Source organism: Sphaerodactylus townsendi, linkage group LG02 (assembly GCF_021028975.2).
Source record: "Sphaerodactylus townsendi isolate TG3544 linkage group LG02, MPM_Stown_v2.3, whole genome shotgun sequence".
Lineage (NCBI taxonomy): Eukaryota > Metazoa > Chordata > Lepidosauria > Squamata > Sphaerodactylidae > Sphaerodactylus > Sphaerodactylus townsendi.
Window position 1 is genome coordinate 118,527,350 of NC_059426.1, and position 14,317 is coordinate 118,541,666.

Sequence of the window (14,317 nt, forward strand, 5' to 3'; positions counted from 1 at the left end):
ATTAATAAGCTAGCAGCACCAAACGTTCAGGGTATCTTTAGGAGACTCTCCTAATGATACCTCCAAGGTTAGGTGAAGTTTGGTTCAGGGGGTCCAAAGTTATGGACCCTCAAAGGTATAGCCCTTATCTTCTATTAGCTCCCATTGGAAACAATGGGGGATGGGGGCACCCCTTTTGGGAGTCCATAGCTTTGGACCCCCTAGACCCGTGGTGGTGAACCTTTGGCACTCCAGATGTTATGGACTACAATTCCCACCAGCCCCTGCCAGCATGGCCACTTGGCCATGCTGGCAGGGGCTGATGGGAATTGTAGTCCATAACATCTGGAGTGCCAAAGGTTCGCCACCACTGCCCTAGACCAAACTTCACAAAACCTGGGTGGTATCAGTAAGAGACTTTTCTAATGATAGCACCCAGGTTTGGTGACGTTTGGTTCAGAGGGTCCAAAGTTATGGACCTTCAAACGTGTAGCCCCATTTTCTATTAGCTCCCATTGGAAACAATGGGGGATGGGGCACCCCCTTTGGGAGGCCATAACTTTGGACCCCCTGAACCAAACCTCACCGAACCTGGGTAGTATCACCAGGAGAGTCTCCAAAACAATCCCCGAAAGTTTTGCGCTGCTAGCCTAAAATCTGCGCCCCCAGCAGGCCAAAAACCAAAAAACACTAAAAAATACAAAAAACCCAGAAACGGAGGATGGAGCTTCAGACATGCAATGGGGGGGTGGGGGGGTTGAACCTGAGAACACCCCCCTTACCTATGTCCTTGGCTTTCAGAGGGACAAAACTTGGGGAAATTTGATCACTTGCTTAATTTCTCTTTTCTTTTAGGGCACTTGTTGACAATGTAGCTCTTTGCTGACATTCATAATTTAGCTTTGAAGGATCTAACAAGTCTCACGCCTATTTGTTACTCTCCATGGCAATTTTCACAGGTTTGCCCACCTTTCCCAATTTTCTCCTAACAAAGAAATGAGAAATAGTTCTTACCCCTTTTAGCATGGTGTAAACAGGCACTGTAACATTTCTGTAAACAAGGCTGGTGAATGGTCCAGGGGATGAATAAGTTGGTGAATTTGAAGCTGCGAATTGTTTGATATTTAAAAGAGAGAAACAGAATAAAAATGAATGATCCCTAAATGCATCATCTGTAACACCTGCTAGTTATGTGTCGACCCAAAAGGAGAGTGCAAAGTGGGATGGTAGGAATCTTCAGACAGGGAAGGAAAGTGGGCTGCTGTTTGGTTTCCGGGCTGCATGGCCGTGTTCTAGCAGCATTCTCTCCTGATGTTTCGCCTGCATCTGTGGCTGGCATCTTCAGAGGATCTGATCCTCTGAAGATGCCAGCCACAGATCCTCTGAAGATGTCAGACACAGATGCAGGCGAAACGTAAGGAGAGAATGCTGTTAGAACACGGCCATACTGCCCGGAAACCACACAGCACCCCAGTGATTCCAGCCGTGAAAGCCTTTGACAATACAGGGAAGGAAAGCTTTGTGTAAATACATCAGCAGTTATAATTATTTCCATGCCCCCCTCCCCATTAAACTACCTGTAATGAGGCTCTTTTCTTTCATTCTGGATAGGAACACTCCTGCCAGAACTAGCCAATAGCATAAGAAGTAATCCTTGAGCCATGTGGCAGAGAAATGTTTTGACTGAGGTATAGCCATCCCAAGGAACCATCCTAAACAGAACTACTGAGAAGCAAGTCTCATATTGTTCAATGGAGCCCATTCCCAGGAAAGTGCCCTTAGAAATCCAGCCTAACAGTGTCATCCTGAGCAAAGTTATACCCTTCTATAACGACTGACTTCAATTCATCATAATTATAATATCATAACAATAACAATACATATTTTTATTTATTGCCTATATTTTCCACTAGGACCGGAGGATTACAAATATGATAAAATGTTCAGTCAATCAGTGAGCAGATTACAAGACAGAACATTTGAATATAACAACAAAGATTTGTAGTTAAGACAAAAAAATATAGTTGCGCTAGAATTGTAGAATAGGGAGAAAAATGGAACAACAGGCAAAGATATCTCTTTAACATGACCAAATCTTCAACATGCAAACCTATCTGTTGGGCAGCCCCAATCAAAGGTCCAGGCTCCCAGATATGGCATGGTGGCTACTCTGCCCGGCCATTCCCCAAGAAGGCTTGTCAGTGGTATGGGGAGGCAAAAAACACAAAAGAGCCTCGCTGTTGCCAGAAAGTGCCCATTGGGCTTAATGGACTTACGTCACTGAATAGGTGGCATAAGCCCAATGCCCCAGGCATTAGCATTAAGGCAGTGGCCAGGTGGAAGTCAGCTAGCACCGGTTCCTCCCCCAGCCACACCTCTGGACTGCCTCTATTATGCTGATAGGAGTAGGGGTGCAGGTACACTAGCGTGGTGTCTATGCCGAGTTCAAGCGCTGTGAAGGGCCATGGCAGTTGCCCACCAGTGGATCCACCCCTCTGCCAGGTCAAGTGCCCCAAGGAGGGCAAATCCACCAGTGTGGCCTCAGCCCACCTCCAGCAGATTCAGCCCCCCTCCTTTGTATGGGGTTGTAAGGCACCAAGATAGTATAGGAAAGATTTTATCCCTAACAAATTAATCTTCTTAGCTGAAATATTACACCACAACTTTGCCATCTCAGCAATTCTAGTTTGTACATTTTACAAAATAAAAAAGCATAATAGCTTCAGGTAAACCATTCACAATGTAGGAGCCAGCATAGATAATGCATGTCAATGGCCAATTGCCTCTTTTACCTTGTTTGCAAGAAGGCACCTTCAGAATACTTTGCTCAGGTAAATCAACATAAAAGGGTATAACTCTGTTTGGGATTACAATGTAAGAGGAGGCCGATCCTTCTCTGAGAGCTCTTAAGATGTCGTACTAACCTCTCCAAAGTGTCCCCATCCACTGGATGAGGAATTCACTGAGAGTGGAAAACAAATAAAAGGTAAAAGTAAACAGTGAGTTGGTGTAAACCCTATCTGCTGTACACCGCCCAGAGCCCCTCGGGGATGGGGCGGTCTAGAAGCCCAAAGTATAAATAAATAAAATAAATAAATAAATGGCATCACCTACTCTCAGGACACATTCTGCAAAACAATTGGTGCAATGTATCCCATGAAGTTTGCTTGAATCCATGAATTAACCTTAACAAACACAAGCTACCAAATGAGTTTCCATTGAATCTGTAGCACATCTATCAACAGAAACATTTAAATTACCCACCATTTAAAAATACCATCCGAAGTATCAACTTCACAATAATGGAATCTTTGGGTAAACAAGCACTTACTCTGGCTAGAAGAGGCATTCCCCAAAGCCACTTCTGACATTCTCATGCCAAACTTGGCTACTGCATAGATACGACTCTCCTAAAACAAGGGGGGTGGGGGGGAGGCAAAGGCAAATTAGAACCAAACCTTGGCTGAGTCCCCACTGAAAATTAAATACACATACAACCAGGTTTTAAAATAAACTGCACCTTTTCATTGAGGTTTCAACCTCCCCACTGTAGCATGTTTCCAGTGAAGGCATCTCTGCCTATCTCGGTTCCAAAGAATGTGACAATCCCCACTTACACATGATCGGCTTGTAGGGTTTATCCATATTGGTTGTTGTGCCATGTAGGGGTGGGAACTTTTTTTTGTCATGACAGTACGTGGTAACGTGAGCATGTAAACGCATACGTGCGATATGCAGCTTTTTTTCTGATTGACCCCTTGTGCCCACATTTGACCGGTTCCCATTCTCTTGGGCCCACGTTAGAGTGGCTCCCACTCCCTTGTGCACACGTTTCAACAAAAAGCTGAGCGAAACAAAAAAATGGCTGCGCGAACATTGCGCACAGCCCGCCACACTCTAATTGGCTGGAAGGCATTTGCATCACTCTCTACAGTGGGAAATTAGACCACATTAGACCCCCGAACCTCCACACCAATCTGGATTGGAGATGTGTTTTTTAAAAGGTTCAAATTCATGCAAGCTTGGGAAAAACATGGGAGGGGGGGGGGCGTGCCAAAACAGCGATGAATCTGTGTTCGGAGGTTCAGCTGTGGGGAGCTCTTCGTGAAACCTGGGTATTTTGGGTGAGTATCCCGGGATTAATCAGCAGTGGGGATATCGCCCTTATTGCTCGCTGTGACAGATTCCAGGATTTTCCAGAGTAGTAACCAGAGCAAAGGCTCCTGAGAACAAAGAGTTAACCACAGCATTTCCTGACTGGGTAACAGTTAGAGAGCCAGAATTTCAGTTTGTTTTGATAGGACTCAAAGTCAATTGGGGACAGAGAGAGTTTCAGAGACAAAAGCATAGTGAACTGTTCTGTTCACTATGTAGCTGCCCATTTGTAATAAATTACAGTACAACCTTTTAATTTTTATCTTGACTTTTTCATCATAAATCATCAGAGTTTGGCATGTTATCTAGCATATCTATCAGTTTTCATACTTATAAGAGCAGATTGTACAACACAAAACTACATGAGGCCAGGTAAGAACATGCTTCACAACTTCCAGCCCCTCCCCAGATCCAATTCCCTTTCCCTTCAGTATTCTATGTAACATTTTTTTTAACATTACTGCCTCATTTTGCAGTTAGGAAAGAGGTCATGGCTTACTCAAGGTTATTTTTCAGTTAGGAAAAAGATAATAAACAACCTGTATATCTAATAAATAACATCTATTAGATAAAATAATAAAACAAAGTATTTAGTCCATTCCAGTGAAAATCTAATTAGTCCATTCCAGTGAAAATCTGATGAATACCTTACCCAAGATGGAAATCTGTGCAGTGGTGGAGTGGGTGGCTTATCTGCTGAATCCCTTACTCTGGCTTCAGAAATCCTCATCTCTTTGCATGAACAAAGGTTCTGAGGAGACTCCTTGTCCATCCCTCCCTCCTGCAGCAGACAGTCGTCCATCTCCATTTTCTCTGCTACTTCATCAATATCTGTCTCTTCCACTTCTCTCTGGCATTGCTTGGGAGCTCTTATACACTGCAATTTGCTGATCTCTATGTTCACCACATGATGAAAACAGTCAGTTCCTGACTGTGGTTGGCTATAATGCCTCTTGGCTAGCTGAATGCTGTCCCTTGGTTTGCTTGGAGTCCGAGCTTTTGGAAGAGTCATACTGCCACCTTCCATCCTTGAGAAACTTGAGGGCACAGAAGTTACGTTTGTTGACAACTTCAATGCTGCAACAGATGGTGAAACAGAACAATTATGAATTCCTGTTATTTCCCTGGAGGACAGATCTAATTTATGAGGATGGAATTTGTTACTCAGTTCATCTGATGGATTGTACAGAACAGATGCAATCTTGTCCAAGTCACTGATAGACTTCTGAAGTTCTTCCAGAGGGGACTGAAAAATCAAAGCTCCGTGAAATTTTGCAGTATCAGTTTGGGGGTTCAGTGATGTGCTGATTTGGGGTGATGTGCTGATTCTTGGGAATGTCATAGAAATGAAATCTTTCTCTGAAGAATCCTTGTCATGTGAGGAGTCAGACATAAGTCTCAGTGAGCTCTGGGCGGGCTCTGATGTTTCAGTCTCACCTTCTATACAGGAATCATCTACAAAGACCACACCTGTTACAACATTTGCAGATACACTTTGATAAGCCTGCTTGATGTCTGCTGTAAGAAGCTTGGAGTCCTGGTCTGAGTTCTCAACGAGGGATGATAATGGATCTCTAGGTAGCTGAACACTACAACTTGAAACAGATTGAGTTGTCATATCTATAACTGAGAGCAAAAGACAAGCAGAGTTTTTCAGTTGGAGGCTACTCGGTATGACAAAAATTAAAGATATCTGTGCTAATGTTAGCATAGGGTACAGCAGTTTGAAATTCTCTCAAATATTGGGTATATGTAATTTTTCTTATAGAAAATTGTTTTTCACTTTTAAACTCCATGACTAGGCCAAATAGTCCTACTTCATATGCTAATTATAAATGATGCTTTCTATGTTGTTCAACCAGTAAAAGTAGTGTTGGTTAAATACACCATGCTTATTATATTTCAATTTCCTCCAACATGTCCATTAAAAAAACCCTAGGGGAAAAACTTGTTTTCTGGAGCTTCAAAATTTCTGGAAATTTTACATTTCTAGACAAGACTCTAAAACCTGCCCTCAAAATACTGAATTCTGCTCTAACATTTCCAGAAGATGACATAAACTTCTCAATTAATCTTCTTTTTCTAGACTACTGTTCTTGGCACTCCTATCATTTAGTCCAAAGCCAGTTTATATCCTGTTAAAAACTGATCCAGATTTAATTATGCAAAATTTAGAGGATAAGTATAGGCAGGTCCTGACAGCACAAGACAGACAACACTTCCATGACACCCCCTAATAGTACTTACAGGACATTACTTAGCCACAAGTTAGAGAAACACAGTATACTGAGTGACAAAATTCCTCCCTGACCACAAAAATTATGATTCAAAATTGTCAAAGACTATTGTCATCAATGGATGTTTCCACACAGCACAATTCCACTAGAGTAGACCCATGATCATACCTACTGGGACTATTTTATCCTGGTTTCTTCCCAGGAGCCAAGGCAGGACCGGGATGTAATACTCCAGTTTATTCCGCATGGCCCAGGTCTTTTGTATTTACCCCCGTTGACAAAAGACAGAGGGAATGGCTCTCCCCCTGCCCAGCTTTCCCCTTCCTACATGATCCATGCCTCACTGGCTCCAAAGACAGAGGGAACAACCACCACCACCACCCAGCTTTCCCCTTCCTACATGATCCATGACTTGCTAGCAGAGGGAGCAGCTCCCCCCATAGTGGGAAAGTGGTGAGGCTGGAAAAATATACTGGGTCTGCTCCCGTGGTGTTTGCACGGCAGCAAGGTCACCCTGGGATCTTTTAAAAGAACCGCCAAACTGGCAATTTTAAAATATTGCGAGGTAAAGGAAATATCACGGGGCAGCACCAGGGCAGGCCCGTGTTAGTGCTGGGAGCTGTGCGGAATTCACGGCTGAACTGGGATATTTTTCTTGCTCACCCCAGTATATTTTGGCAGAAATGGCCAATGTGTCTGCAGTCTCAACAGCAGACAAAATAGTTGCTCAGAAGATATGCCTGGAAGAGATGGATATTTTTGTTGCAACAGCAATGTTAATTTCTAAAAAGAGATATGCTGGGGCATATGGCAGTCTGAAGTTTGAGTTCTCCTATTTAGAAAAGCTTCCTGTTAATTCCAAGCACACTTACATGTGTATGCAATATGAATGAGAGGTTGCAGCTATTTGGAGAAGAGGGACATACTCTCCAGAAATGTTGTCTTTATTATTACTCATCACATTCCACAGCTGAGCACTATGGAAAGCACATTTCAGAGTAAAGCCCTGGTCAAACCCCTTCCTCCCCAAAAACCCTATTCAGGAGCCTCTGAATTGACTCAGGGGCTGATTTAATCAAGTTATGTACAGAAGTCAGTGTATTATTCAGAACAGTCTGATTGGTGGCATCTCAGAACACTTAATACCAGGTTATTGTAGCAACTGTCTCATTCTGTAAACATTCAGAGCAGATAATGATAACCCACTAACAAAGCTCCCAAATGAAAGGCTGCATGCATGCACTTGTAGAGAAAGCAAAAGTAGAGTACACGGAGAAGCATAAATACATGCCAACGAGAGCTTTGCAGCACATTCACATTCCTATGCCCCAGGTTCTTTGTCTGTACTACATGACCCTGCTATGCCTAATTTGATGTTATAAAGAAACAATTTGGTAAAGATATTTCCCTTGTATTTGAAATGTTAATTACATTCTGGTGAAAATCACTGCCTTCAGGGTTCAGCAGAAGGAAAAGATTTATTCAAAGATAAACATGGCGATTCACAGAGGAAGCTGGCTTTTTCGCACAGTGTTCTTTAAATGCCTACATCTAAAAGGGAAATAGCTCACTACCATGTTGAAATCTAGGTTGTTGTATGAACAAGCCCTCAATATAAAAGTTTGAAGACTGCAGTCTTGAACTCAGTGAGGCAAAGGTAGATCTATACATCATACAGTGAAAATGACTGTTGCATGTACATTGATATGACAGTGGCACTTTCAAAGGCCATGTACATGTAACTAGAATAGCTGATAGTCTGGTAGGTGTGCACTGGTTCTTAAGGACACAAATATGTAACCCAAGCTTTATTTTTTGGCTGCATGAGGTATTGATGGAACACTTACAGCCCAATCCAGACAGGTGGAGCTGGTGGGTTGGGATGTTGTTGCTCCAAGTCATACCACCTGCTCCACAGGGCTTTCTTGCAGTGCAGGAAGCCTTAAAATGTAAGAAAAATAAAGCAGCAAAACTCACCTTCACATCCCTATAGGGAAACATACAGGTACACTATGAAAATCATGGCATGTCTCTGTGGCTCTGCCAGTGTACGGGGGCCTGTGGGCTCTGGAGACCGACTAAGGTCGGTTCTGCCCCCCAGAGTGTCCCTGGCCATGCTGGCACAGTGTTTTACTCCAGCAGGCCTGGGCGATTAAGGACACCTCTGGGTCAGGTGCTGTGCAGCTGTACATCACCCGGCTGCCCAGGTAAATTGCCCCTCAGCAGCAGGGTAGGCCCATGCTGGTGCATTTGCCCTTTTTGCCAGCAGAATGGGATCTCATGCTGGCGCAGAGGGCACTGGCTCCCAGGAGCATATCGAGGGGAAATGGCGCCTGGTGGCAACACCTCCTCCAGGCACCCCCGCCCCCTGTACTGGGGATGGGACACAGGGGCAGGTGGTGGGGCATGGGGCAGGGCTTGGATCGAGCCCCACCCCCTGCCTCTATGCAGGGTGGTTCTTGCCATCCCAAGGGCCTGGGGAGGGCAAAAGCTGGCCTGCACAGAAGCCAGGGGATTGGCTTGGGGGGCTGGAGGCTGGGAGTGAGGCTCACCTGCCCCCCCACATGACCAAAAGGCATGTGACCGGGGACATGGGTGACCCCATGTCCCTATATGCCCTACGCCTCTGCTGGCTCCAGAGGGGGATTCAACCCCCTCTCTGGCTTGCGTTGCCCATATTCTAGGGATCTATGGCTACTGCCCAACATGCTTAGGACTGGATTGATAGTGAACTTTGTATGTTTTAAAGTGTAGCAGTCTAGTGTTAAAACAGCATCCACTGGACAGCTGCAATCTATATTTCAAGTGGACTCATGAACTTCATCAGTGACCATCAGAGCTCATCAAAAGTCACCAGATGGAGATGTCTGAATATCTGGCATCAATAAAATATAGAGTTGGAATTCATATATCCTAGACAACAGCTAAGAAAGTTCTTTTGTTTGACTAACATTGCAAGCATTTTGATAATGCAGTACCATAAGAAATGAAATAATTTCAAGGCTTTGTATTACCCTCAGTAAAGTTAGTGGATCTTTTACCATTGATAGAAATGGTATTGAGATAGAAACTGAGATTTTAAGGAGAGCATTTATTTATTTCTCATGACTGAAAATATGTTTGAAAATAGTTATGAAAAAGGAAACATCACTAGATGTTCATGTTCTTTCTGTGAACTAGAAAAAATGACTACAGTGAAACTGGCACAGAATGATTTGCAACTGTTTTTAACTACTGCACAATGTGATAGCAGTAACAGAATTGAGGATTCTTGCTTCCGATTTCCCCATTGATTTTTAGACATTAATAATCAATTCCAAAACACATTTATTTACCCTGCAAAGCTTTCTGAAGTGCCTCAATCTGCTCTGTCAGCCTCAGGTTGCAGCCCCTGAGATAATGGTTTTCCAGCTCCAGCTGGAAAACAATGGAAGGAAACAATGAAAAAGAATAATTTGAAATACCTTTCCTTTATAAATGTCCTGTCCAGGTCTCTGACTTGAATGAAACCTTTAAAATATTAAGATTAATGTAATCACATTTTTTAAAACTCCTGCTACTAAGATTAGTCCTTTATTCTGTCTCTTTGAAGCCAGACACATTGAACTACTACTTAGTTCAATGACGCTGGATGCCACTAAATTACTAAATTAGTTCACAGATTATATTATAGACTAGAATTGTTTTCAGGCCAACTCCATAGTCTATTGCACTAGAAAAAAAGAGAACATATAAACAGATTGGGTTGGATCTAAACTCTAAGTGTAAGTGAAAAAGTCATGAGCAGATCTCTGGAAAGGCAGCACATACATTTTCCAACTAAATAAAGGAACACTTTTGCTAGAGAAAGAGGCTTTTTACTGATTAGCCCATCTTACTGCAGACAGAGTTTCCAGTTTGGGTGGGAATTCCCTGGAGATCTGGTGGTGATTTCTGGGGAGGGTGGAGTTGAGTAGGGAAGGAAGTTCAGCAGGGATATAAATATAAAGCAATAGAGTCCATCCTCTAAAAGATCTATTTACTCCAGAATGGAACCTCTAACTGTAGATCCCCACAATTTTATATCTCAGGGTCTTCTAGATGGTCCACAAGTTCTTAGGAACTGTTTTGGGAGAACACAAGGGAGAACACAAGGAAAGGGAAGGCTGAAAAGTCAATTCAAATTAGTGGAGCTCTGCTTGTGGTGCTTTGAATCCTTCTCCTCAATTTCACCTCCTGGTGACAGTGTCGATGAAGTAGTTTTCCTTTAAAACCCTCAAATGAGATCCTCATAAGAAGAGGTGATGGAGGCAGGAAAGCAAGAAAAAAATCAATGGAGACACAAGTGTAGTTATCTTAAAAGAGGTTCAACCTCAGAGAATGAATTTTGGCACAACCTTAAATGCCTATTTAAATTAGACAGGGAGTAGTGGTTGGAATGTTGGAGTAGCATTTCAAAGATCCAGGACTGAATTCCCACTTTACCATGGAAATTCAGTGGGTGACATTGGGCAAGTCATGCTCTCTCAGACTAACCTACCTCACAGGGATGCTGTAAAAATAAAATGAGGAAGAGAAGGAGGTAACCTGGCTTGAGTCCCCATTGGGCAGAAAGGTGGGGTATAAATAAATATAGGGGGTAGCACTGGACAACTGCCTAACATAGGATGTCCATGCAGTAGTAGCCCTGAAAATGTAGTAGCCCTGAAAATATAAATATAAAGCAATAGAGTAGTTGTGAAAATGTATAGTGATGTAAGAAAGTCAACTGCTCTAAAATAAGCCATGCACTGTAAACCACAGCTTGTATCCAAAACATTCATAATAAAGAATTTGTCCTCGTGAATATCATATTGCTGTTGTCCATGCAGCATTTCTATCAATACACACACACTAGTAAAAACTTCAGCCAATACAGTTCAGAAAAGATAAGGCAAAATGGCTACCTCTCTCAGCTTGGCTGTTACCCAATCCTTAATTTTGGTGGCCTTTTCTTGAACAATTTTAGCTTCTTGTGCTCTCAACTGCTTCTGTAAAAGAAAAAAAAAGACAAATATGTTAGGAAAGCACTAGAGCCAGTTTGGCCTCAGTTATTCATATAGGTGCTTGAGTACCATTTTGCAAGATACCTTGCTTGTACAATTGTAAGGAATATTCTGAAAGTCTTGTGCATTCTCACCCTCAAATGTGTGCGTGATGGTGCGGGGTGGGGGTATGAGCTACCCAAAAGCTCCACATGGCTGAGCACCCCCAGTGTTATGTGTTAGTTCATGCTGTTAAGGTTAGTGGACAAGCAAGATAGTAGACCATCCAAACTATCACCTTTACAGTCCAGTCCTATAAATTCACACAAGTGAGCTGGACTGCAGCAATGCTGACAAATGAATGCTGGGACAACCAACAACCTGGAGTGAAAGGGAGGAGGAAAAGGAGGAGGAGAAGGAAAAGATTATGCTTCAACCCCTACTGCCAGCTTTACTACTCTGCAATATCTTCCTTGAAGAAGACCCTTTGTTGAGGATTATAAATTGTGAGGGACTACCAGCAACTGCAGCAGCCTCAACTAAGAGGAAACAGGAGTCAATAACTATCCCCCCACCTACTGAACAATTAATGCAGTGATTAAAACAAGCAAAAGGCTCTGCACTAAGTGACAATCATGGCAAAAAGTACCTTGAACCAACTTGATGACAATGACTGAAAAATCTATTTCCACAAATATGTATTCTCCTAACAATATACTTAGTGGCTACCTGTAACAAGTTCCCCTTCTCCCTCCTCTGTGAAGGAGAGGAGTGAGGAAGTCCCTTGAATAATCATTTACTTTCTGCTGATTTCCTTATTGGAGAAGTCAGAGACAAACGTAAGCTAATTAAAATTTAGATGCTTAGACTTTATACTTAGTAACTTGGTTTTTCTTTTCAGTTATGTTTAACACTTAGAGAATGTATAACACAAGTAACTAGTTGCTGATTTCTTACAGCTTGTTTTATCTGGGTTATAATAACAAGGGGTCAGAGCAGGTCAGGAGTGTCTGAGTCTCTCTCCCTGACCACTTAGGTATAGAGGGTCTGTATACCTACTAAAATCTATAACTCTGAGAGAACAGAATTAAAAAGGCAAAACGGAAATCCCTGGTTCTCCTAGTACAAATATAATGGGTTGCAGAAGGGAAATATCCCGGTTTGGGCAAGAACTTTGCACAGGTCCCTTCCTCAAAGTGGGACTGATAGAAAAAAATATATATAGATGGTTTTCTACCTAATTTATTCAGTGGAAAAAGGCTTTCTCTGCCTTCTCTTTGCCAATGAGGAACGTTGTAGTTGTGACTGACAGGTCTGGGAAGCCCAAGGGAATGCCTTGCTTTCACTGAACTTGTTGAGAGCCAGTACTTAATTCTGTGTTTTCTGCTTCTTAGCTCTTAAACGGCTTGTAAGAGAAATGAACACTAAAGAAAAGTATCTCATGCCTTCTTCTATATTTCCAAAGTCCCCCCTTTCAAATGTAACAATGACAATTGAGTCCACTAAAAATACAGAGGGAGCATTTATTAGTCTGATCCTTACCTCTTGAGAGTGGCAGAAAAACAAAGTGATCTTTATATTTTCATAACTAATTTTGATAGTGCATTAGCCAGTCAAATGGAGCCAAAAAGGGTGGCATTACCTACTGATGGAGGACATGGAAGTAGTCCAATCTTTCAGTTGCCTTTGTCTTTGGAAACTGTGGAGTCTCAACAGAATCTGGCTTATTTTTTAAAATTTCAACAAAGGAGATTGGTTTCTTCTTACACAACCCAGTTTCATTTCTTTTTCTTTTAGTAGCCAGGATTTAGAAACAATCTTAGCATTCACAAAAATGTTGAAGTCCACATTAACCTTTCTGCACAACAGGATTTGCTTCCTAGAGTATTTATTGCTTCTATTACCTGATGATCTTCCATAAAGATCATTATATACTTTGTATAACTATTAAAAAGCATATTCAAGCTCTGAAAATTTGGAGTGGAGCAGCATTAGCAAGAAATCTGTGAAAGCATTTGGAGTTCAGTTAACTGCTTGAGGTTTTGGACATTAATTTTTAGGATTTACTCAGTTTCTCAAATGGTTGTGCCCAAAAATAACTCAACAGTGAATACACATGATTTGTATACAATGCAAAATAGGCTACCCCTTTAGGAAACTTTAACATGGCAATCCTAAGGAAAGCTTTACCACCCTATTCTGCTTCCAGCAGAAAATAAACTTGATAAGGAAGATTTAATGAATGATTTAATTGATAGATTTGCCAAACTAAAAGCAAATAAATCATTCAAATAATAGGCTATCTAAGCATTACTTGAGTCCATAAATAATTTTGTTTAAATTATACCAATTTTTTATTACATTTTAGCAACTCTTTGTAGCTACTCTGATTATCTGTAATTTCCTGATATTGCAAGTTATAACTTTTGTATTCCATTAAAATGGGTTTGCCTATTTAGTGAACTGCCATTTGTGATTACTGAAGAATCAGCCGATGATTTTACCTGCTCTTCCAGCTGTTTCTTCAGTTTATTGATCAGTTCATCCCTTTCTTGTACTCTGTTCATCAGCTCCTGGTATTTCTTGTGTTCATTCAATTCACTTGTTTTCGTGTTTGCAAGTTTCAACTTCTCTTCCATTACTTCAGCCTGAAAGATTCACTCACATAGTCATTGTAATCATTATAACTGAACCTTGGAGGAATTTAGTAATCCTCCATTCAGGGGTACTTCTAAGGCATTGTCAAGATTTTGTCAACATTTATAACTCCACAATCAGAGCTCTGGGAGTCATGATGAAAACAAGGGCTGAAAAAGAACAATTTTTCTGAAGAAGCATATTAACAGAGGTACTTGGAATCACAGTATATTGGAGCAGAGAGATGACCTGAAATATGCCTCAGGAACAGCGAGACATGAAATTTGTGCACCTCAAACACATGCA

The 14,317-nt window shown here is 41.9% G+C and overlaps 1 protein-coding gene across 4 annotated transcripts in view; it reads right to left on the minus strand.

Annotated features, from left to right (window-relative positions):
• Positions 1-14,317, minus strand: part of PLEKHH1 (pleckstrin homology, MyTH4 and FERM domain containing H1) — a 69,161-nt gene that overhangs the window by 41,648 nt on the left and 13,196 nt on the right. For 3 of the 4 annotated variants that reach the window (XM_048484001.1, XM_048484000.1, XM_048484002.1), the window contains exons 4-9: positions 13,879-14,022; positions 11,297-11,380; positions 9,707-9,788; positions 4,787-5,760; positions 3,311-3,389; positions 994-1,085 (exon numbers count right to left, since the gene is read on the minus strand). In XM_048484001.1, coding sequence (XP_048339958.1) covers positions 994-1,085; positions 3,311-3,389; positions 4,787-5,760; positions 9,707-9,788; positions 11,297-11,380; positions 13,879-14,022 — 1,455 coding nt within the window. Of the gene's footprint in view, positions 1-993; positions 1,086-3,310; positions 3,390-4,786; positions 5,761-8,218; positions 8,330-9,706; positions 9,789-11,296; positions 11,381-13,878; positions 14,023-14,317 lie in introns of those variants that run through there. The other variant, XM_048484003.1, reaches the window with a different exon arrangement.